Source organism: Rhamphochromis sp. 'chilingali' (assembly GCF_963969265.1).
Source record: "Rhamphochromis sp. 'chilingali' genome assembly, chromosome: 20".
In the NCBI taxonomy this organism is placed as follows: Eukaryota; Metazoa; Chordata; class Actinopteri; order Cichliformes; family Cichlidae; genus Rhamphochromis; species Rhamphochromis sp. 'chilingali'.
This window is the reverse complement of record NC_137947.1, coordinates 28,608,103-28,633,424: the sequence shown is the minus strand read 5'-3', so window position 1 is coordinate 28,633,424 and position 25,322 is coordinate 28,608,103. Positions and strand designations below refer to the sequence as shown.

Below are 25,322 nucleotides of genomic sequence, written 5' to 3'. Positions count from 1 at the left end.
TTTTAATAGCATTTCCAATTATCTGGCTTCATCTGTGTTCCACATGGAAAGAATTTAAAGAGGTTATTGCCTCCTGAAGTCTTGGGATTCAGAGCAGATGAAGGAGAGAGAGGAAAAATAGAGTGCCTACAGGGTTTACAAGGCCTTAGTTTTACTTAACAGCACCAAAGATGTAGCTGTACCATGTGCCATTGCATGACATTAGCTCCAGGTTATTTCTAGAGAAAATATTCTCTTGGATGGTGCCTTCATGAGAGTGGGAAAAAAAAAAAAAAAAAAACAACAACAGCAACATGAGATCTAATCATGATTCACTGATGAAACTGTTGACCACTGGCTATTTTTTTCCTTTTTTCCTTCTTGAATATTGTTAAGATTAAAATAAGAAAATAATAACTTACATACTTCAAATGGCTTAAAATACTTTCTCTAATATCTTGCAAAAGAGCTTCGTTTTCTCTCACTTAACCAATGGTAACGAGTAAACAATGATGGACAATGGTGATTTAATTTTAATGTATTGCACTTCATAGTTATTAAAATATGAATTATGGCTGGTAAATGCAATACAAAGATGCTGTTACAGTCACGATTGAACAAATCATTTTAAAAGGGTTATTGTGCTTTTCTGTATTTTTCTCACTTACAGTACATATACACAATGGTGGATTTTCATAATAAAATGGACTTTCACATAACAAGGTCAGCATATTATGTAAAAGTAATCACTGATCCACAAGCTCAGGGTCAAATGCTCAGTTCACATTTTTCCTCTATTCTTGGATCTGTACAACCTGCTATAGAGGTGTAGGGATGGGAAATGATACGATTTTACAGATTCTGATTCCATTATCAATATCACTTATCAATTCTCTTAATAATTCTCATTGGGTTTTCATTAGCTCTGCTTCGAGATTCAACACCATCACCAAGCTGCATATTAAAGACATTACCTTCCTGTAGATTAATTGCATGCTGTGTGGTCAAATGTTTGTGTATCTTGGAAGTATTTCCCTTCTTTGTTGTGATCAGTTGTTTTCAAAAACAAAATAATGCTTTACACATATTACAAAGAATACTTTTCTTAAATTTAAAAGTAATTACTCCCAGGAAAAAAGCATTTTTTATAACACTTCTAACTTTATTTTTGCATTTCTCCATAAAATGATGTGAGAATGAAGAAATCACTTGGATGAGTGATGGAAAATTTTCCCCCACTGAAAACGTTACGTCCAGATGAACAGAACTATTTTTTTGGGATTTCCAGACCTGGATGAGTTCAGGGTCTGACTGCTGGGCTGGGGTCGGGATTCACTCAGTTTAACTCGGAGCTTTTGGCTAATTTATTGTTAGCATAAACTAGCAAAGAGCCAAAATTGTGTTAGCAGCATAATATTGTTGTTTCTGTCCTGGAGTTTGCACTTGAAAAGTAATGAAAAGTAATGCCCATATCCACACTGCAGACTGTACCACTACTTTCCTTCTCCAGCACAACAAATGAAAGCAGCAGGTTGTAGCCTATGAGTTCCCTACAGCTTTCTGGCTTTGGTCTTCAACCCGTCGATAGCCAGCTTCACGAACTACATTCAGAACACTTTGAATTTTGAGGGGAAGGTCAGGAACGTCATTATGGAATCAGATTAAACAACACTCTGTAATAAGAATGCTATATCATAAGAGACTTCAATTGTTTTCCAGTTACCGAAGGTATGGAGGTAGTTGTAATATTTTACAGGATGAACCCAAGCTTTATTATCAACCAAGCATGTCTGCTCTTTAAACAGTATCTTAACACACATATTTTAGCTATAAGAGCCAATACTGCAGGCAGAAACATGGGTGTCCTACAGGTTGCCCAGTTTCGTCTATTACGGCCAACTTGTATAAGGAGGAAGTAGAAAAGAGGGCTCTGTTATCCTATCCCAGAACATCCCAGAGCCATTGGTTCAGGTATGTGGATGAGACCTGGCTGAAAATCTAATCTCAAGATCTACCTCAATTCACAGATGCCATTAACTCGCTGGACAAATACATCAAATTCAACAGGGAGGATATGAAAAATGACAGGCTAGCATTGCCATAAGTAGTGGGGGACGTGAAAGTCAATGTGTACTGTAAACTAGCACATACGGGTCAATATTTAAGGTTTGACTCTCATCATCTACTGGAGCACAAACTGGGTGTCATCACTGTCCTCAAAGACCCAGTGGCAGGCGAAGCAGAGCTACATCACATCAAAAAGAGCCTGAGTAAATGTGGTTATCCCAGGGTTACATTTGTCAAAGCTGGGAAGATGCCTAAAGAATTCTCCCGGTGATCCAAGACAGAAGGACAACTGCTTCCTAAAGGAAAATCAGTGGTGATCTCTTATGTGTCAGGAGTGTACGAATAGCTGAGGTGCATTTTTTTTTTTTGAAAACACAATCTCTCTCTGATTTTCAAACCCCAAGACATGCTACACAAAAAACAATCAAACCAAGGATCGAGTCCCTCGGCACAAACACAAACACAGAGTTACCGTATCAAACCAGGATTTTGTAGGCTTTTTACGTTTACAGGCTAGGGGCCAGACCTTCAATGAAGAGCATGTGCACATCCTGGACTGGGAGGAATGCCGATTTGAATGGGGAGTCAAGGTAACAACTATCAGTGAACAAGCGTATATGCTAAAGTGCTGGAATTGTGGCAATTTTTCAACTCTCTGTGAATGACACCAATGGTTGTTGATCACTGGCCATGATAATTATTAACAAACATGAAACTGAGCTTGTGGTTCATTGTTATGTAATGGTGCTAGTCAGTTGTTATGTAGCTACTAGGGGTGCAACGATATTCGTATCGATATTGAACCGTTCGATACAGTGCTTTCGGTTCGGTACGCATATGTATCGAACAATACAAAATTTGTAATTTATTTTATCAACTTTCCTTCTGACGATGCTGTCTGTGTTGAGCGCTCAGTGAATCTGCGTTTGACTACTCCGCCTAGGGTCGACAGTGCAGCCTAGGCGGAGTAGTCGAACGCAGATTCACTGAGCGCTCAACACAGACAGCATCGTCAGAAGGAAGAGCGCAGGGCAAGCTAGCGAGACAGAAGTTAAGCTCTCCTTGTAACATGGACCTCCCCCACCCTCATTCAGATCTGGCGTTTGGAATTATTTTGGTTTTCATGTGACGTATGACCCTGAAGGTAAGCGAGTCATGGACTAAAGTAAAACAGTATGTTGGATGTGCCATGCAATGCTCAATTACATGGGTGGGAACTAGTGTGTTAGCACAGTTAGCTCGTTAACGTGTTGGCCGTCTAGCCCCATGCACGGGGCGATCGGCGGTAGCTCATTAACGGAGATTTGCCGTGTTGTGGCGTTAAGGTCATTTCAACGAGATTAACCTGAAAGCACTAGTGGGAACACAACGAATATGACTGCACATTTACGCCGACATCATCCTAGTGCAAAGACAAGTGGAAGCAGACAAAAAAACAAGCAAGCATGCTACTAACTTTAGCCGAGTCATTTAGACAGCTGTTTAATATGCTGCTGAGAATATAGCCCAGAAGAAGCGGATAGTATAGCTTTTATTTTGGAAAGAGACATTTCTCTGTAATAAACTCTCTTTTCCAAAGATGAGTGATTCCTCAATCAGATACAGGGCTCGCAATATCGCTAGCCCAACGTCCCAGTGCTAGCGATTTTTTCAGTCGGGTTACCAAAATTTTTCTCTGCCCTGCCCGTCGGGCTATTGTAGGAAGGAAAAATATATGTCAATGCTTTTGCATTCTTTCGGAAATGTAGCTGGGTAATTATGTCATTGGCATCGCTGAGCCACTGTCAATATGTGACATATTGAAATCGCGTTTGAATTTGCGCTTGTTTTTTTGCTTTCACTTTGCAATCGCGCGAACTGTGTATAGAGAGCGACAGTACTGATCTGTGAGTGATGATAATTTGCGCACCAATTCCTCTGACATCGTCTTATTAATTGTTAGCTTACTATGCAAACATGACAAGTGAAATCTCCCGCAGCTTAAACATGTGAGAGGTTGATCGCGCAGAGAATCGCTGAGCTTATGTGAGTGCGTGTGTAAAAGCAGCAGGATTTATATTTGACTACGATGACCTTCACAGACAGATATATATTTTAGTTCTGCTGAGCCAAATAAGACAGGTCAGGGTGAAGAAATGACAGCCAAAGAAAAGCTTACCACAAAACGGAGAAGTTATGACAATTCAGACTATAAGGCAAAAAGAAAGTGCAGCTTTATGGTTTCATGGACAAAAGAATTTTTGTGGCTGCAATATGACGAGCTAAATAACCAGGGCTGCACATAAGTGGTCCGCAGATGCGCATTCGCTGTCAAAATAAAAAACACGCACAAGGGTTAGGGTTAAATTTAAAAACTGTACTTTTGAGTTAAAATATATATTTATAATTTTAATAAATGACAAATTAAAAAAGGCATGAACATTTTTTTGTATCGAAAAAATATCGAACCGTCACACCAAAGTATCGAACCGAACCGAACCGTGAATTTTCTGTATCGTTGCACCCCTAGTAGCTACATTTATAAGGTTGGGGAAAACTGCAGTCAGGTGAGACTAAAGTCATCATAATTTCTCCAACTGATAACACATCGACCAGAAGAAGAGAATCAACTTTCTGGGTCAAAGAGAGGCGTGGCACAGAAGCCCCTCATACATGCTGTTCAACTTTGCTTCAGAGGAAATCCAAAATAGTTCATTTCCAGGTGGCAGATGAAGGGTGATGCTGGACCAAGGCCCAATATAAGATAAATAATTCTTATTCTGAAATATGAATCATGCACAACTGATGTTATACTTTACAATAACAAAAATATCGATCTGGGAATTAGACAATTATCCCTTTTGCATAGGCAGGTAAAATGATGTATATTATATTAATTACTCCTGTAAAATATATAAAGTAACCAGATTAACAAAATTTGTATTTTGCACTGGTCAAAGTTGGGGAAGACAGGATCTACTGGATTTCCGTCTAGAAGAAGAGACATAAATGCAGTAACTGGGTCATATCCAAGAGGACATGTGTTTGCATCTCACACAACATCAGTCGCTAAAAACTTTTTCAAGTTCCTATCATCACTTGGAGACTGAGGGCCTTTAAAGTTATGTCAACAACAAACATTAAGCACTGCATTTCCTCAACGATGGCAGCTTTAAATGGCTAGAAATGAAATAACACCCACCACATACTTCAAGCAATGTGTAGAAAAAAAGGTACATTTCTGCTCTGTGTTCTTTCTCATCAGCTTCCTTACTGAAATCAGGATTAGTCATCATCATTGACAGAAATCACCCTGAGGATACCTAAACACAACAGATGACATCTATGGTGTTGCAAAGAAAGGACTGTTTGTTCTGAAGGGGGAATTTTCACCTTATCAAAAATCTTCAGTGCCACATTCTGTTCATCACATTGGGTCTGATATCTGGTGTCCCTGGATAGCGCAGATCGTCTGGCTCCATCTCGTGTAATCTATTTGCTCCTACGGTGCTTGAGAGTTAGCATCACTGAAGCCAGTAGAATACAGATCTGTAAGCCTCCATGCATAATACATCAAGTCTAGAACCCATAGGCTGTCTTCCCCCTTCACTTTTCTCCAAGCACATGAAACCCCCAAACGCCACACAGAAACCATGTGGGATAAACATGAAACACACACACACAGACTTCACATCATGATTTCCTCACAGAAAATAAGGCTATTTTTCAATATCAGCTCAAATAATATAACTAACACCTGGTTTATGTCTGTATGTGGACAAGAAGGTAGTAAGTGAGCAAAAAAATAAAATCAAATCATGCACACTATAATGTAACCAGTTGTGCTCAAATTGCTGCAGTTCTGCAGCAGAGCACTTAAGTTTTCATCTCTGAGGGCTTTTTTGAGCCTTTGAACTGTAGCGATTTGTTACATTCAACTGAATTACACCTTGCTCCACATAAAGGTAGTAAATATCCATCCATCCAGTCTCTTCTGCTTACCAGAAGTTGGGTATTCCAGATCCCCTTTCTCCCAGTCACACTTTTCAATTCCTCCTGGGAATCCCAAGGCACTCTCAGGCCAGAGGAGACACATTATCTCAGTAACAGGTTCCTAGTGTACTACAGGCTTTCCACCCAGTTAGGTGTGCCTGTAAAACCTCCAAAGGCAGGAACCCTAGCCAGAACTTCCTCAACTGGCTCCTTTTGAAGTTTCTCATTGCTTATTTTATAATCATGAGAAAATTAGCCCTAATAAAACAATGGCTATAAAGTGGGGAACCCCACCTTTGCAAATGTTGGCTTTTCGCTGCTTAGCAGACCACAGGAAGCCACTTTTTATACACAAGAAAACAAAAACTAATCATGTCCATAACTTGTGTTATTTATATATGTCCCCCCTCCCCAAAAAAAATAAATTATAAATGTACAAAAAATTATAATTTTGTTGTTTCCATTATAAATGATAATCATAAAGAACAAGACAAACAAAATAATTAAATGGGACCTTTTGGAAGTGCTGCTGAAGAATTTAAAATAGAAAGGCACATTTTCCAATAGGTAATGACCATAACTTGCTGAAGAGACTGGAGGAAGACCGTAGGGTATTTACCTTACAGTACAAAGCACCTTGAAGATACGTTGTGTTTTGGAGCTATATAAATAAACCTGAATTGAACTGAAAGCCTGTATTTTTTTTTCTTCTAACCCTTAAGAGACCCTTCAGCAGGGTCCAAATCTGCAACAATTTTTCAACCAAACCAAGAACAGGATAGCACTTTTGTTGCTATCTGTGGCCACTGCCACTTGCTGAAATGAAGGATAATGGAACGAGCAGATTAACTGTGGAAGCTCTCCACAGTGAAAGAAAATGTCTCTTTGTCAGAGGTGGCAAAGAAAAGCTAAAATTGACAGCAATAGAAACTGAAAGGCGAACACAAGTGCATGTATGTTTAGGGAGAGGGAGCCCTGGGTCTCTGGGAAAGAAACAGACTGTGAAACAGAAGATGAAAGTGTTGGAGGGGCTCATCATTGCTGCTTTTCTTAAACTATTCCACTGTAAATATAGTTGTCTAAAAGACTGTTTTCCCAATCAGACAACAAGTATAATTGATTTATCGTGAAAGAAGGTCTCTTATTTGTAAGGTAACGGAGTCTTAATGGTGACTTATTACTACTTCAACAAAAGAACCTGTGAATTTCCTACACCACTGCTGATTTCACGCCACATGTTAACAGCATGTATTTTGCCTTATTTGCCATAATAAACTGTAATGCCATATAACCCCAAGCATAGACATCAACAGCATATCCATTAATCATCTTAAGTGTAATAAAAATTGTCACCAAAGTTAACACCACCTGAAGACAAGCTAACAAAGTATTTTTTGCTGCCAGAGCTTTTTTACTGACAATATACATAAGAGTCCAAGGACTATTACCAAACATTGTCGGTGCTGCTGTTAGACTTCGCATGATTTCATCACCATTTTCTTAAGTAACGTCCTCCATCTCCTCTGTATTGTTGACTAGCCTGAAACCCCCTCCAGAGAGCTTAACAGTGAATCTCAACATCCCAAGTTCACCCCCCCATGGCACCATGTTGATGTTGCTTTTGTTGCCCATATGGTGTTCTGCTGCCTTATCCAGATCCAGTGGCCTGCAGTGTCTGCTGCTGACAGATCTTTGATTGTTGATGATGTAAGTGATGTTTGATGGTGAGCCCTGTACTGCACCCCAGCGTGTTTCAACCTAACTGTAGATGATGCAACACAGGCGCTGCAGTCAATCTCTGTGGGTTCTCCACTTTCACAGTTGACAGTTGAACATCAGCTGCCACATTCAAGTATGAGTCAAGTTTGCTCTTGGAGAACTTCTCAACAGAGCCTTCCCGTGGCATTGTTAGGTCTACGATATACACCATTTCATAACACAAAGTCATTGCTGTAGACTGGAAATTAAAACCAGTTTACCCACAAAAGAGCGTCCAACTTTGACATCTGGAAATTAATTATTTCAGTATGTTTGGCTGAAGAGTGTGTAGACAGCCTCTGGCTTACATGAAATATGGGAATGATACAGAAAGCCTGCAGCCAAATCAGCCTGAGACAGAAATAACCCAGTTCAAATTGGATCATCAGACAAGCAATAGAATGTTTTTCTATTTTTTTTTTTTTTTTTTGGGGGGGGGGGGGGGGGGGGGTTTCCAACGCCACGGTCATGAACCCTTCAGCTGTTTACGGCAGGTCATTGTGCCACAGTTGTGTATGTACCAATTTACCAATGTACTAATTTAGCTCATTCACAGCAAATGTGTGCATATGTGAGTGCTATGAATTCTGATCAATCATAATTATCATGTATAGCAGCACAGCAAAGAAGGACTCATCCAGGCTGGAGAAACTGATCAGGAAGGCTGGCTCTGTGGTCGGCATGAAGCTGGACACTCTGGTGACAGTGGCAGAGAAAAGGACACTAAAAAAAACTGCTGGACATTATGAACAATGCTGGGCATCCTCTGCACATGGCCATTAACAACCAGAAGAGTCTGTTCAGTGACAGGTTGCTTCTCCCCAAGACAAGAACTAAGAGACTTAAAAACTCCTTTGTCCCACACGCCATCAGACTGTTTCCCCTCCTCTCTGGAGGGGAGAGGGAGGGGAAACAGGAGGACAAAGGAGGGGGGAACAACTAAGCTGTAGTGCCTCTTCACTTCACTGTGCAATACTTTTGTTAATAGTCAATGGTGCAATAGACCTCAATACTTGAAATGTGCAATTCACTTGTATTTTTTATTTTTATTCCTATTTATCCCCTTTGTATATTTTATTTTATTTATATATGTCTCTGTATATATGTCTCTGTATGTGTGTGTGTGTGTGTGTGTGTGTGTATATATATATATATATATATCCACAGCTGGATAGCGTAGTGGTTAGACTACACGCCTTTGGAACAGAGGATCGCAAGTTCGATTCCTGCCTGGGGCGTCTGTATCCAGTAAGGGTCCTAAGGCTAGACCCCCTATGCTAAGCAAGCCTACCGCAGACATGAGCGAGACAGATAAATATGAAGGCATGCCGGCTCGGACGTCGCCCGGATCAACAAGGTCCGCGTCAGGTGTTGAGGAACCAGGGCACCCTGACGAAAAGTGGGCTACTGGAACAAGAAGGCATCGGTGGGCAAGAGACGAAAACAGGGCGTTGTTGGAATGCTACTACGCAAGTAACCCTGGTGGAAGGGGCTACATGAATAGGCTGAGGGACCTATGGATTCTTCGATACCCAACATCCACAATGACGGCGAAACAACTAGTAGCTCAGTGTTCCAACATTCGAAAGAAGGGACTGCTCTCACAGCTAGAGATTGACAAGGTACAACACAAATGCTACGGCAAGGAGGAGTCAGGACGCCAGGTCAGGGGGGCGATATCACCCCCACCCGAGATTGGGTACATAGCCCCAAGTGCGATAGGAGAAGGATCGTTAAGTGCGAGAGGAACTGACCTGAAAGATAGGGTCATGGCCAAGCTTGAAACCTGGATCCCCCGTAGCCGGTTACCAAGATTACGTGAAGTACCCTCAGAAGGTCTGCTAGATGATGTTAATGCAGCACTACGGACGATACCTACAACCACGATTACCGACACTAACAAGCTGATCTACAATACGGCAGCAGTGATCAGTGAGATGCTTGGCTACAAGTTGAACAGCCACAAGGGGCAGTACCCTCCATGGAGAAGGAGGCTAGAGGGCAAGATCAAAGTAGCACAGAGGGAGGTTAGCCAACTAACGGAGTTGCAGAAAGGTGCGACAAAGAAGGTGCATAAGAAATACAGCAAGCTGTCCATACCTGAGGCCTTAGAAACTGCCAAGCAAAGACTCACAGCCTTGGCCAGCCGCTTGAGAAGGTACACCAGAGAGATAGAAGGCAGGAGAATAAACCAGCTGTTCTCCACAGAACCAGCAAAGGTGTACTCTCAGTGGCAAGGGAACAATAAGAGAACAGCACCACCAAGGCTGGAGACCGAGCAATACTGGAAGAGCATATGGGAGAAGGACGCAACCCATAACGGCAATGCTCAGTGGCTAGTGGATCTGAGGGCAGACCACAGCAACCTCCCCGAACAGGATCCAGTAACCATCACAGTGGCAGATATCCAAGAAAGGGTCTCCAGTATGAAGAGTTGGACAGCACCAGGGCCTGACATGGTTCACGCCTACTGGCTAAAGAAGCTGACTGCACTCCACGAGCGTCTAGCAGCACAAATGAACCAGCTGCTAGTTAACGAGAGACACCCGGAATGGCTAACCGAAGGTCGGACGGTCCTGATCCCCAAGGACCCCAAGAAGGACCCCTCCAACTACCGACCAATAACCTGCCTCAGTACTACATGGAAGCTCCTGTCAGGCATCATATCGGCTAAGATGAACAGGCACATGGGTCAATACATGAGCGGGACACAGAAAGGAATTGGCAAGAATACCAGAGGCGCAAAACACCAGCTACTGGTAGACAGAACAGTCAGCCGAGACTGCAAGACCAGACTGACCAACCTGTGCACTGCCTGGATTGATTACAAGAAGGCCTATGACTCAATGCCCCACAGCTGGATACTGGAATGCCTAGAATTGTACAAGATCAATGGGACCCTAAGAGCCTTCATCAGGAACTCAATGGGGATGTGGCGTACAACACTAGAGGCCAACTCCAAGCCCATAGCACAAGTCACCATCAAGTGCGGGATCTACCAAGGAGATGCTCTGTCCCCACTGCTGTTCTGCATAGGCCTGAACCCCCTCAGTGAGATCATTAACAAGACTGGCTACGGATACCGACTACGGAACGGAGCAGTTGTCAGCCACCTCCTGTACATGGATGACATCAAGCTGTATGCCAAGAGTGAACGAGACATCGATTCACTGATCCACACTACCAGGCTATACAGCAATGACATTGGAATGTCGTTCGGACTGGAGAAGTGTAGTCGGATGGTAACAAAGAGAGGGAAGGTAGTCAGAACTGAGGGGATTGAACTACCAGAAGGCAACATTGCAGACATAGAGGACAGTTACAAGTACCTGGGGATCCCGCAGGCGAATGGGAACCATGAAGAGGCCGCTAGAAAAGCTGCAACCACCAAGTACCTGCAGAGGGTCAGGCAAGTCCTGAGGAGTCAGCTGAATGGTAAGAACAAGATCCGGGCCATCAACACCTATGCCCTGCCCGTGATCAGGTACCCTGCTGGGGTAATAGGCTGGCCAAAGGAGGAGATAGAAGCCACTGACATAAAGACAAGAAAGCTCCTTACCATGCATGGAGGGTTTCACCCCAAGTCCAGCACCCTGAGGCTGTACGCTAAGCGGAAGGAAGGGGGCCGGGGACTGGTGAGTGTCAGCACCACAGTCCAGGATGAGACAACGAACATCCAAGAATACATTGGGAAGATGGCCCCAACTGACCGAGTGCTCAGTGAATACCTCAGGCAGCAGAAACCCAAGAAAGAGGAGGGAGACGAGGAACCATCATGGAAGGACAGGCCCCTGCACGGTATGTACCACCGGCAGATAGAGGGGGTGGCTGATATCCAGAAATCCTACCAGTGGCTGGACAAAGCTGGACTGAAAGACAGCACAGAGGCACTAATCATGGCAGCACAAGAACAAGCTCTGAGCACAAGATCCATAGAGGCTGGGGTCTATCACACCAGGCAAGACCCCAGGTGCAGGCTGTGTAAAGATGCCCCAGAGACAATCCAGCACATAACAGCAGGGTGCAAGATGCTAGCAGGCAAGGCATACATGGAACGCCATAACCAAGTGGCCGGCATAGTGTACAGGAACATCTGTGCCGAGTATAACCTGGAAGTCCCGAGGTCAAAATGGGAGATGCCCCCAAGGGTGGTGGAGAATGACCGAGCTAAGATCCTGTGGGACTTCCAGATACAGACGGACAAAATGGTGGTGGCTAACCAACCGGACATAGTGGTGGTAGATAAACAGAAGAAGACGGCCGTAGTGATCGATGTAGCGGTTCCGAATGACAGCAATATCAGGAAGAAGGAACACGAGAAGCTGGAGAAATACCAAGGGCTCAGAGAAGAGCTCGAGAGGATGTGGAGGGTGAAGGTAACGGTGGTCCCCGTGGTAATCGGAGCACTAGGTGCGGTGACTCCCAAGCTAGGCGAGTGGCTCCAGCAGATCCCGGGAACAACATCGGAGATCTCTGTCCAGAAGAGCGCAGTCCTGGGAACAGCTAAGATACTGCGCAGGACCCTCAAGCTCCCAGGCCTCTGGTAGAGGACCCGAGCTTGAAGGATAAACCGCCCGCAGGGGCGTGCTGGGTGGTTTTTTTTTTTTATATATATATATATATATATATATATAATATTCTGTAACTTCTGTCGGTGCTGTGCTTTTGGAAACCGAATTTCCCAGAGGAACCCACCCGAGGGATTAATAAAGTTTTATCTTATCTTATCTTAGCTTAAAGCATTTCTTAATAAATAACTGTTTTCGACCTACAATATAGGTCACAAAGACCATTTGTTAACTAATTATTTTTCCACAACGTCTACGCACTATAGAAGTAGAAGCAGCAGCGAGCGAGAGTCTACCAGTCTTTGTCTACCAGAGAACATAGAACTGTGCTCTACCAACCTAGAAAAATGATAAAAAATAAATGCTGCTATTTTCTACATGTTTCAACATTTTAACCTTATTATTTTATATTGAAGCTCAAGCCACCAAGGGTGAACTTGGTTTTTAAAACAGGACTATAAGACCAAACACAGTGAAATTCTAATTCTAACTTCTTAAGGACAAAACTACTGTAATGAAAAACTGAATACATACATAGCCACGGCAAGAACTGGGACAGCGCTTTAGCTGAAAACAAGTCAACAAGGAAGTGAAAGGAAGGGGGGGGGGGGGGGGGGGGCAATCACACTGCAGAACCCAAATTTGGCCTTTTTATTACAACAAAAAAAAAAACTGTTTCAGGTACAGGTGGTGCACATTTTTAATGTTTCTGTTTGTTGACGTGGTATCACTTAGTTTGGGGTCAAGTCAGAGTTGAAATCAGTAAATATAAGTCTCACGTAAGTCTCAAGGAAAAACCGATTACAAGTTAGAGAATGAAAGAGTAGGTGGACAACCATGAACCTTGAATAAATTTGATTTAAAAAAGTAAATGGTGTTGCATTTTATCACTATAAAGCAATCACTTATGATTAATGAAACACCTTGGCTGTCAATGTCATGATATACATGTTAGTAATTTTCACTAACCATATAGTAACATACATTAGCAATAAACAGGTAAATCCTTAAACATTGAGACATTTATTTATCGTTACTTAATGCTAATTAATTTATAAATTACCTGATATTAAATAATGTTAGCTGAAGTGCCTTTATTGTGGACTGAGATGCACCATCGGGGGAATTTGAAAAATAAAATATGTCATATTTTACAATAAGTAAACTAAGCTGTGCTTTCAGCAACAAAGGTAAAAAAAAAAAATAGCAAAACAAAAGCCTCCTACATACCTTCTGTCACCAAATGGAGACATGAATAATAAAAGAGAAGATGGGGGACGTGCCATTATGTAAGCACTGAACGTAAGACGAAAGACAGGAAGACATCCTTGGCTTGCTAACAGTAGGCTGGAGAGCTGTCTGCACTTAGAGTACTGGCATCAGGAAGGAATAATAATCACCAGTCACAAAAAGAAAGAAAATTCTTGTTTCTGAAGCCGTTTCTGTAACTGCACAAACAAGAACACTTTGCTCCAAAGTGAGTATTTGTCTAACAAATGACAGAAAATAACAATGCAAAGTTTTGCCTCAGGGGAATACTTTTTTTTTTGTCCCCTAAGAGACACTTGTTGAACTGCCAAATAAAATATAGTTCTACCTTGCTCTAACTTTCCCTAAAATAAAACCAAACTAATTTCTAAACAGGGTTTGGAAATTAGTGAGGTCCAGAATTTTAAACTAGACGTCTGAAGTTTCCAAAGTTGCAATAAAATCAAAGGCAGAAATTTGTAATCAACTCCATCTTGTAAAGCTTTGTTTTGCACAAGCAGCTGTGTATATAGAAATATAGGAAATGAGTGTTATGTGTATAGAATAAGTCATGCCTCATTCCTCACAGCATTGAATTAGGGCAAGTGAGGCAAGTAGGGCTTGTCAAGTCAAATCTGAAAATCGATCTCAATTAAAATGATGTCTACTCTGGCCTGTTGGCCTCCCTCCTACTGCCACCTCAAGGTTGCAGTTGGCCATTTTCTCTGGAAGCAGGATTAACTCAGCTCTACTTACTGTACATTAGACTGAAATCCATGTGTCCAGTGTTTTGAGGGTATCCAGGACCTCCCCACAGATGGCTCCACCGGATACAGCTCTGCTCGGGGCCTCCCCACACTGAACTGGCACCTGTCCAGGTTATTGCAAAATCTGTGCCCCAGTTGGTGGATCCTGAGCCCCCTGTGTGAGCCACCTCGGCCTGTGAGACCTGAGCTGTCTGGACGATCAGACGCAACTGACCCATGGCTGAGGGTCTTGTGCAGCCCCAGCTAGGACTGAGTGCCACAGTGAATACTGTTACCAGTTTAATATATTTCTTGTTCATAAGGACATCCCCTATAGAGTCTCATGCCACATCTCAGAAAAACTAAGACAGGTTGGCACACTGGTTGTATCTGTCCCATGAACTAAAAGAAAAAGTCACTGTTGTTATTTTTTTTTTTATTCAATATTCCTAATAAACTGAGGTTTTCTACCCAAACTTCTTCTTCGGGTCAATTAAACTGCAATTTCTATTGTTTCCCTAGATTTTCTGAGATAGAATAGAATAGACCTTTATCCCACGGATGAGAAATTTTGGTGTTACAGAGCTCTTACAGCAAGGGAAAGTAAAATGTAAAAGGAAGACACAAGGTGGTCCTATAATCCCTATGTGGTCTGCTGGCTGTTCCAAAAGTACAACCTAGAGTACTTATCCCCAGGTTTTGGATTTTGAGTTACTGTGAGGATTTGGTATTCATGTATTATTTATCAGTTTATTATCAGTTTATTATTAGTTTATTATTGTTTTCTGAGTACTCTGGATGTTTGAATATTGTTGGGTTGTGTTTGAGAATAATTATATTTCATTTCTTTATTATTCACATTTCTTGTGAATCTCAGTTGTGGTGATATAGTCTTTAGTTGATCTTCCTGTCCCTTTAGTCTCTTGCTGCTTATTATTTTATCACTTCTAGGGACAGTTCAATTATGTGATAGCTTGTATTTTGGTTCCCATCTTGTTGTTTTTCTGTACTAGTAGTAATAGTTACATCTTCCCTGTATTTCCATTTGCGCCTTAGTGCTTAACCCTCTGTCTTGTTTGTGTTAGCCTGGACAAACCAACCTTTCAATTGAAATCTGACCCAGAGTGGATGAAAATTCACCTAAAAACCTAACCACCTATTTGTTTAATTTGTTGTACGGAATTCACCAAGTTACTTTCCCGGTGAGACTGAGGATTTAGAAACTCCAAAAACGATTAGGCGCCACGAAAGAGTCACAGGGCTCAGCCATGCTAAGAAACCATCTCATCAGAAAGCAGCGGTGAAGCTGAACTATACCATCCCCGGGGAGAGGTTGTATATCAGAGAAATGTTAAGAGACAGCAGCGAGGACTTCATATTGAGTGAGTCATGTGTCATTGTAGGTGATTGATTGTCTGCCCTGTAGCTACAGGAGAGTTGGCGCTGCCCTAGTGTTGGTGTGTTTGAGTCAATGTGTGTGTGAGGCTGATGGGTAGCCTTGACTGCTGATAAGACAGTCGATGGGGGCCTGCAATGACTCTGTCCACACATCGCACTTTGGTCTCTTTCCCAAAGGTATGAGTAACAGTTTTTATCTTTTGTTCATTTGTTTGTGTAGACATAAACTATCCTGACACAAAGATAACATACAGCAGAGTACAAACATTCAAAAATGCCAGAAGTTTATGTTTTTCTGGCATGGCTCTACACTCCACTTTGATTATGAACAAATAATATTATACCTGACCTTTGTAACTTATTTCTCCCAATATCAGTAACAATTTTAAACCACTGAGACTTGTACAAGAACCCAATCCAAAAACTCGCAAAAATTAAAGTAATCAAATAAAAAGTACTAGAATTTCTCAGTTTAATAAAAGCAAAAAAAGAAAAATAATGACCCATTTTGAGTAAATATTCCACTAAATAAATAGGAATTACAGACAGTAAGGAATTGTTCAGGCTACGTGTTAAAAAAACAAAACAAAAAACAACAGTGTAACGCACCAAGCACACTAAATGAGTGTGATTTTTTGTTCTTGCACGTAATTACCTATGGTTATACTTATAAGTCTACCTGTCAGATGAATAAAAGCAAAAAAACAATATAATATTTTCCTCTACAATGATGGTAGCAGCATAGTAAAAAGTCTCACCAGTACAATCCTGGGTCTGCCACTCCAGACACTGGCCGTAGGGGAAGGAAATGACATACGCAGAGGAGTCTACACAGCGCTGAGTACGTCCACACCACATGCACTCCATGGCCTGGCTGGTGCAGTTGGCACAGCTGGTGCGCAGAGCACAAGGCGTCTTACAGGGACGAGCACTCTGACTCTGGGGACTCCCTGAGCAAGGGATAGACAGCACCATGGTGTGTGAAACATTAAATGACCTGTTAGCTATATTTGTTTTGCATTCAGTGACATCCAAATAGTAAGATAGTGTAGCTGTAAAAACACAAGTTTGACTATTTTATAGATCTGGAGACAATATGGCACATTCCTGTTGGAAGCAGCCATCAGAACATAGATACACTTTGCTCATAAAGGAATTGACATGGGTCAGCAACAATACGCAGGCAGGCTGTGGTACTTAAACAATGCTCAAGTAATATTTAGGGGGCGAAAGTGTTTCAAGAAAATATCCCCCTATGACCCCATGACCCTACCACCATGAGCCTGAACGGCCAGACTACTCAAATTACTCTGACCTCTGTAAACTGTAGAAATGGTTGTGCAAGAAAAAGACAGCAGTCTGAACTTCAGCGGATTGCCTGGAACGCATCTACATGTCTAAATGCATTGAGTTGCTGCCATATAATTGGCTGATTAGCATTTTGCACACTGAGCAGATGTTCCTAATGAAGTGGCTGGTGGGTGTATGGTTTCATTAGGTGCGCTAACCTTCAAATACATTTTTTTCTTTTGTCTTTCTATTCTATTTTTCTCACCAGCAGGTTTTTCACAGATCAGGCCATCAGTGGTGGCAGTGCAGGGGTTGGCCTTAAGACCAGCCATTTGAGCTTGTTCCAAGTAAGCACAAAAGCCTGAGTCACTGGGCTCTCCAGGTGACCATCGCAGGGTGGTGTTGGTGAAGGGGGATGCATCCTCCCAGCCCCAGTACGACACATTAATCTTCCTCAGGCCAACCCATGGAGATAACATCTGTAGAAGCAGAAAGACAGGTTTGAATTAGTCAGTGACTGACTTTATGTACAACATATACAAACTTTTTCTTGATATTCTGTTATGTGGAATTAGCACTGGTCATTAACTTGGGAGAAAGCTGACAGTCCTTATGATGTTACTTGATACTGTTTCATATCACAGTAAGAGAAGATCCTTCCAATATTTTCTTCAGAAGTTAACTGAGCTTTATTCATAGTTAAATATAAACGTGTTTCTGGGGTGACAAAGATGGTAAAAGTCTCCATTCATGTTCCCTACAATATTTCATAAACTCTTACGTAGAGTTGTGTAAGTAAACGTTGCACAAATTTAGACGCTGCCCTTTAGAGAGATAGCTGTGCTTCTGTCAGATTCATCAAATGAAAGAGTATAAACACAATTAATCCTCATCCTGTTTCTTTCATAGCAGGTCACGTTATGCTTTTTATCACCTAAGCAAGAAGCACATAGTAATTTAACTAAGACAACATCTACTTTGCCAAGAAGACAGTGTCGTGTTTTCCATTAAAGTGGATCCTAAATCAAACCATCTGCAAATGACTGTAATTGCTATAAAAGCACAAACTCATTCAAGATTTCAAAAAGGGCCAGAAATTACAGCAGCTGATTGAAGTGTAGTTCAGTGAACATTTGAATTATCTGCCGACAAAACATTTGTGACGTGAAAGAATTCTTTCCCACAGCTGTGATTCATTTCATTAGATAAATTCAGGATCCCAAGAATACTGTGACATTGCATTTATATGTCAGCAAATGCATATTTTCGCACGCCTTTCTGTGTCTAGTCAGCTCCTCCATTTGAAAATCCTTTGTAATCCAGATGAAAAGAAAAAAACCTTTTTTGAAGGCATAGTAAATGTAGGTTGTGAGATTTTGATTTCTAAATGTCAAAAAATGAAGAAAATTAACTACATTTGTACCCTCCACTGTTTCTCTGGACAGATTGGATTCATCATGAAATGTTGTCAAGCATGTCAGATTCTCATATGGAGTTCCTAACATGAGAATTAGAAGTGAACATTTCAGTGTGGCGGTCATTTATAACCATGCAGTTTGTCTTTGTGCTCCATGGTGGCCTTAGAAGGGTTTTTTGCTTTCTAAATGTCCAATTTCCATGGTAGATAAAACACATACACACCCCAATTAGAAATATCTTGAATCTATGGAAATGGAACCGCCACAACTGCTTCTGTTAATGATTAGTTGCTTGTGAGCCTTGCTTTGTGCTGGTGAGAAACACATTATTTGGCATCCAATGATAAATAATGTATGGAGGCAGGTTTGTGTACACATATATCACAGAATGGCCACAATTCACAAAGTTGCACCTGTGTCAATGGCACGAAGATGGTGGCAGTTGTAACCTTAAGTTACATTCATATACAACTTTTTAATCATATCTGGGCAAAATGCTTTTAAATTTTGCTTAATCTCAGACCAGACTCATCCAGTTTCCTGAGGATAGACACAAACAACTGAGTTGATCATTTTGTTTGGAGGATCTATTGGAAATAATTACATCTTTTCAACACTGGCCCTGAAGTGATCTAGCATACACTTTCAAACCTTTTCTTACAGTTATAACAAATTTCAACAAGAAGGAATGCCACCAAATTTGGCCTGGTAAAACCTCAGGTACATCAGCTAAATTTTTAAAAAATTTATACACAGAAGATTCATGCATTCTTCATATGACCAAATTAATAAAGATAACTATGAACAATAATTTTTTAAGGTTGTGACTACACATCGTTTTAGTCAGGAGTGCTAAAGATGATTAAAAACCTAAATTATTGGCATTCCAATGTAACTTTTTTGTAGAATACACACAGACTTGAAGAATATAGCTTTCACCAGGAACCTCTATTCTAAAGTGATAACCTACATCTGCTTCCACACTACTCTTTCTTATGATTATCATTCCAAACATGTCTAAAAATTGGATTTATATCTTCGCCCACCAACATATAATGGTGCATAAACAGCCACAGCTATTTTATAAGGCATACAAGTGGAAAATAATGAATACCTGTCACTGACATTGTTTGCATGCCTGTCATTTCTGAATTTACTGCATGACAACCACCCACCTTGTCTTGTAGCTGATACTTTTGTAGCTCTTCCAGAACAAAATTGACCTGTTTGTCTGTCAACAAAGAAGCAATATTTCCTCCAAGGTTTTTGCAATAATGCTGGGCATTGTCATAGCTCTCTCTGCTGGAGTTGATCCTCAGGCAGACCTCACCAACCTGGTGCCAGCCATCCCCACACAGCTGGCCTGCATACAGAAACACAGTACTGTTTTTTTTTCCTTCGACTTCATTTGTACAATGAACTTGCATATCTGTACATTATAAAAAGCATAAAAATGATATTTTTAGAGACTTGTAATCCTCAAATTTTCATTCATTACACAGAAGAAAACGAACAATATGATTAATAAATAGATGTACAGATATTACACATTTGGGGTAAAAACAAAAACCTCAAAGCAATACCTTAGCGAGGCGTGATTGCGGGTGCCGCTCAGGTGCGTCCGACTCCCATGCAGTGGCGCTGCAGACCACGCCCCGCCACACACATTAACCAGGTAAAATACACATTTAGGCAGAAATTTGCAATTATCTATTTTTCATTTTTTAGCAGCATAGTGCTTTTTTTCCCAATTATTTTTTAAAAGTCAGGTCAAGGCTCTAAAAGCCCAAAGGCGATATAACAGTTTTTGTTTGCTACGTGGATCATTTTAGTTCAGCTGGGTGTCTTTCCTTTTGTTATATTTCTTTAAGAGTTCAAAATGTGTTAATTACATAAATAAAATGGATTTAATAAGCAACACACCTTAGTTGTTCACACAAAGCATAAAGGTAAAAACAACAATTTATACAGTGTTATCTTCATTTTAGACGTCAAAAAGTATTTGCGGCTCCCAGTGTTTTCTTTTGCGTGGAAACTGGGTGTTAAAGGTTGCCGACCCCCGTGCTAGACTAACACATTTTATATTACAGATTTATTTTTTTGCAACAATGCAACATCAAGGAGGGGGAGCAAACAAGAAGAATGGTGTAAGCAGCCTTTACTTGGATGTAACTGCAGGTTTCATTAGTCAAGCAGGCATCTAATTGATATCCTTCATGCTGCCAGTTGAGGGTTGGTATTTAGACCAAGTCTAATGAGGAGCAGGTGTGCAAGTGAGCTGAGAGTCAGCTGAGACCAAAGTTGGATCCTCAGTGAAGGTAAGTGATGGACAAAGAAGTCACTGATACTGGAACAGATGTGATGGCCTGGAGAGTAAACTTTTCTGCCAGAACAAACAGATGACTGAACCACATTAAAATAATTTCTTCTGGCTTATGTGATTAAATATTTATGAAGTTAATATTAGAGGCTGATGTAATTGTTGATTAATGCTGTCTTGGATTAAAGCAGCAAATTCTTGCTTTGTACAGACCTGACAAATAGGATTCCCAGGAGTTAACAATATGTCGCCCGTAGGATAAAGGAACAGGACTGAGTAGAAGCGGAAGATAAATTCACCCATAAAACGCATATATGCACTCATTGTTCTTATCTGGGTCACTAAAGTGTCTTGTGGGAGACTATAACAGCGCAGAGGCCGTTCAATTAGCCAGGATGAAAGGAAAGAATAGCCATTCAGTCTCCAGAGCACTGCTGTTTATTTTGGTCTCCAGGACTGATTACATTCACATGCCTATAATGGCTTCCATCACCAACCTTTCCAAAACAGAAAAGAAAATACCTGCTCTCTTTATTTATTTATCTTTTTTACATGCAATATAAGTACGCAATAATTGACTGAAACAGGAGGAGAAAGTAAAGTTAAGGGTTAAAAAGGGGGGAGCGTAAGAATAAACAGATTGACTGGGTTACAGTCTTTGTGTAAAAATCAGAGATAAACATGTTGGACCATTTAGAATGAGTCATAACATGATGTCTAAAGAAAAGGCCACTGCTGTCATGGTGTTAGAGACAGCTTTAAATAACCCAACTCTTCTTAGCCATCTCCACATAAAACTCCAGGAAAACAGAAGCTTTGTTTCGGCCTCAGCATGTTAATGGACTCAAACAAAAAAGAAATATCTTATTTATTCTGTGTGGTCTGCAACGCTTCATGCCAAGTAGCATAATCTTGCCTGTGGACATATAAATACTAGAGAAGTGGCAGGATGGTGAAGCTCCAGTGTTGCAATATAAGAGGGTAGCTGCAGAATACTATCAAATGCATGGAAGATGCAAATAGTAGTACTCATTTTGATTTACAGAGAATAGAAGCACATGTCTGTCTTCTATCTCTGTCCATTTAAGCTTTAAACAAAATACAATCACAGCCTTAGTTTCCTAAACCTTGAAAATAAACATACCATTACAAAATTATACTGCCAGAACCACCAGAAAATGAACTGCCGTTTTCATCATTTGGATAATAAACCAATGTGAAGTCTCCACTCCACCAGAGAAATATTAAACTGCAAGGAAATGAGTCTACTAGTGCTAGCACTGCTAACGTTAAAGCACACTTGATAAACTACGTACATTTGTGAAATATTAGGCAGATGATTGTAAGGGCTAAATTTTCAATGGTAATTCAAATACATTTCATTTATTTAAAACTGTAATTAACAGTTTTAAATCGCTCTAACATTCTGAGGCAACAACTGTATGGATGATCTTCAACTCAAGTTGCAACCTCAGCAGCTAAAAAACAAGCCACTTCCCAAACAGTTCCCACAGAGTCCAAAAAACAATAGAAAAAAAATAATTAGAAAACCATAACTTTAGAATTATTTGGGGATGTGGGTAACTACTCGACTGTACACAGTACGTTAATGCCCTTGCTATTTGGCACAAAAAGTACTAACCAGTAATTATTTTAAATCCTGATAAAAATCTGGCACTGCCATGTTAAAGGCCTAACTTTATAGCATTAAAATATTTTTACACCCTGGTACAAAACAACTTTGGCCTCTATGGGGTCTTCTCTCATAACAACTGTATAGTTGTCTCTTCAATCTGGATACTGGAATTAAGGGCGTGGGTGTTTAAATGACACTGAGTTATGGTCAGTCGAATTCTGCTAGGCCTCACCTCTGCTAAGTGTAGTCACTGAATTAGATCCCTGGGCCATGTTTGTGTCTTTGGTGTTTTTGGTGCAATTTTAATGGAATGATCTAACATAGAATAACTTGCTATAAGGTACAACCCACCCAGAAGATCCAGTTTGTTTATTATTGATATCATGTTAGTTTTAATTAACTCATATGTTTCAGTGCTTTGCACCAATTTACAGTTGCATGAAGTTTCCTTGTATACATTAGATGATTAGATTAACAGTACACTGTCTCATCCAAATATGGATATGATACTAAAATGAAAATGAAATGCTTAGGCTTCAAAATTCAGTCCAAAACCCAATGCGTCATACATATATACCGTCTGTGGTTTAACCTTTCTAGGGCTGTCACACTGACAGAATTTCAGTTCAATAGTGAAAAAATGTTCACAGTATTGTAACATTTATAGAATATTTAAAAAAAACAAAAAAACACTGTAATAATGCTCTGACTAAAATTGATCTATGGTTTTATTTTGTACTTGTTATTTTCAAGATCTAACTCAAATGAAACGTGCATGTTGGTAGTGAGATGTTTCTGAACATAATTGTGCAAATGAACAATTACCAAATTATTTGACATTATCCTATGTGCAATATTGACACAATATTGAGTACACGTTTATAATGAACCCCCCCAACCTGATCCATTAGCTTGAGCATAATTTTGTTTTTCTGTTTCACAGACCTAGCCCATTAGTAGTTCTCCTGTTTAATGGACTGCTGAATTAGTCATCGGAAACATTCCTAGTTAGTCTACATTGTACTGTCATGAAAAATCTTGATATTTCTGCTTCGTTTTATCCAGTTTCAGACATGGGTTTGAACTGCAAATGAACAAACTACCACATTCCTGAGTAATAATCAAGTTATCAAACTCTATTATCCCAGCAAAACATAAGGGCCCGCCATCTTCGGCTTAAAGCTAGTACAAGTTCACAAGTCTTTGCCAATGAACCCAGCAGGTCCTTATAACACAATAAAACATGGAACTGCATCATTTATGGACTCAAGTAGCAGGAGTGTTTCCTGTGCCCCTATATTTGCTAGCAGTAAAAGTCAAAGTAGGAGCAGCTATGGCTTTAAGGCTGCACAGCATAACTCAAACTTGTTAGTCATCCAAGGATTCATATTCAGAACATCCAGTAAACATTTCTAATTGGCCTACTTCTCTATGCTGCTGAGTGCAGAGCACATTTCTCAAGTGTGTGCATGCTTCTATGTGTGTGTTCATACTAATCCTGTCTGAATGTATGCTTGCCTGAATATGAGGGTGTTTATTTGTGAAGACCACTAAGACTATGCCACTGGTTAGCGTGGGAACATGCAAAATGTTTTGTCTTACTTCACAGTATGTTTTATATGACACACATTCCAGTAGTTCTGAAAAAGTACTGCAGTCACTTCAGGGCGAACGCTACACTGTCGTAAATATCATCAAAAAGATTCACAGAGCATTTATAAAACAGGTTATCCATGCGTGCATTTGTAAACTCTTTATGTAAATAGAGTAGATTCTCAAGGTGTTCTCATTTTGCTGCATATGGCCTCAATCTGCATGAGGAAGCAGATTAGAAAGCAAATCACAAACATGCTGTGCAAAGACTTTGCAAAGCCGGGTGAAAAAGTTTTCAGATTCACTTGGAATAAAATGAGCTTCATGAATTTAACTTGAGGTACTTAATTTGCTTGCTACTATGTTACATGCGTGAGTGTTTCTCCTCACCAGGCAACGCCTGACACTCCTGCTGCTGTGGCTCCCACTGGCAGTTGACGTTCAGCAAGCAGCTCCTGCAGCTAGCCAGCCTGAAACACTCCAGCTCTTCCCTGCGCTTACACCTGGATGAGTCTCTTACCGTCTTCAAACACACACACAAAATAACAGGAAATAATATCAGTCGGGCTAGAGTTCTTTGACAGTTTTCTCTTCAACAATAAATACAGTAAAGCTAGAGAATTCGATATAGTGTGCAACAAATGGTGAAAATGAATAAAGTATAAATGGGCGTGGTGATTTAAACAGCCAACAGAACATGCAGAGTGGAAAAGAAAATCAATATGCAGGACACATTATACTGAGATGTAGTTTTTATTCTATATGCTGCACAGTTACACTGCAGCAGTTTTAGCTATAAGGTTTCAGAACAGAAAGGAAATTTGTTTTTTTTTATTTAAAAGTTTCAAAAAAAAAATCTAATTTGATCAGGTACCAGCAAAGTGTACTTTAGCCTAAAAAACAAAATCCCATTTTCTGCTAAAGGATGACACATCTTTATATCCATGATTGCACAGGTAAATACAATCCTGACCTTCATTTTTTTAGTCCACCACTTTCTTAGCATATTAACTAAAAAGTGATTTCTATGAAAACCTTGAAGGTTAGACAAAGGGCCAAGGAGAGGTCTTTGCTCATGTCCTGTTTTCATGACAATTTTTGCTTACGTATTTTCTTGAGGATTATTGAGCGTACATTTTGTTTTTCTGCTCCTGAAATGGCATTAAATGGATGTGTCATTTGGATTGATCCAAAAACAGACTCATGTTCAAACAAGCATGACAAGTCTTGTCTCAGAACAGAGACCATATTCTATGATTCTCTTTATTGCTTACAAATTATTTACCAAAACCTTCAAAAGCTTTTGATCAGTAACAATTTCTGCATCAC

At 40.4% G+C, this 25,322-nt stretch overlaps 1 protein-coding gene across 1 annotated transcript in view; it reads right to left on the bottom strand.

The window, feature by feature from the left end:
• Window positions 1-25,322, bottom strand: part of atrnl1a (attractin-like 1a) — a 341,974-nt gene that overhangs the window by 225,390 nt on the left and 91,262 nt on the right. Inside the window, exons 16-19 of the mRNA XM_080869803.1 lie at window positions 24,384-24,516; window positions 19,620-19,807; window positions 17,292-17,505; window positions 16,495-16,686 (exon numbers count right to left, since the gene is read on the bottom strand). Of these exons, the coding sequence (XP_080725929.1) occupies window positions 16,495-16,686; window positions 17,292-17,505; window positions 19,620-19,807; window positions 24,384-24,516 (727 nt within the window). The remainder of the gene's footprint in view (window positions 1-16,494; window positions 16,687-17,291; window positions 17,506-19,619; window positions 19,808-24,383; window positions 24,517-25,322) is intronic.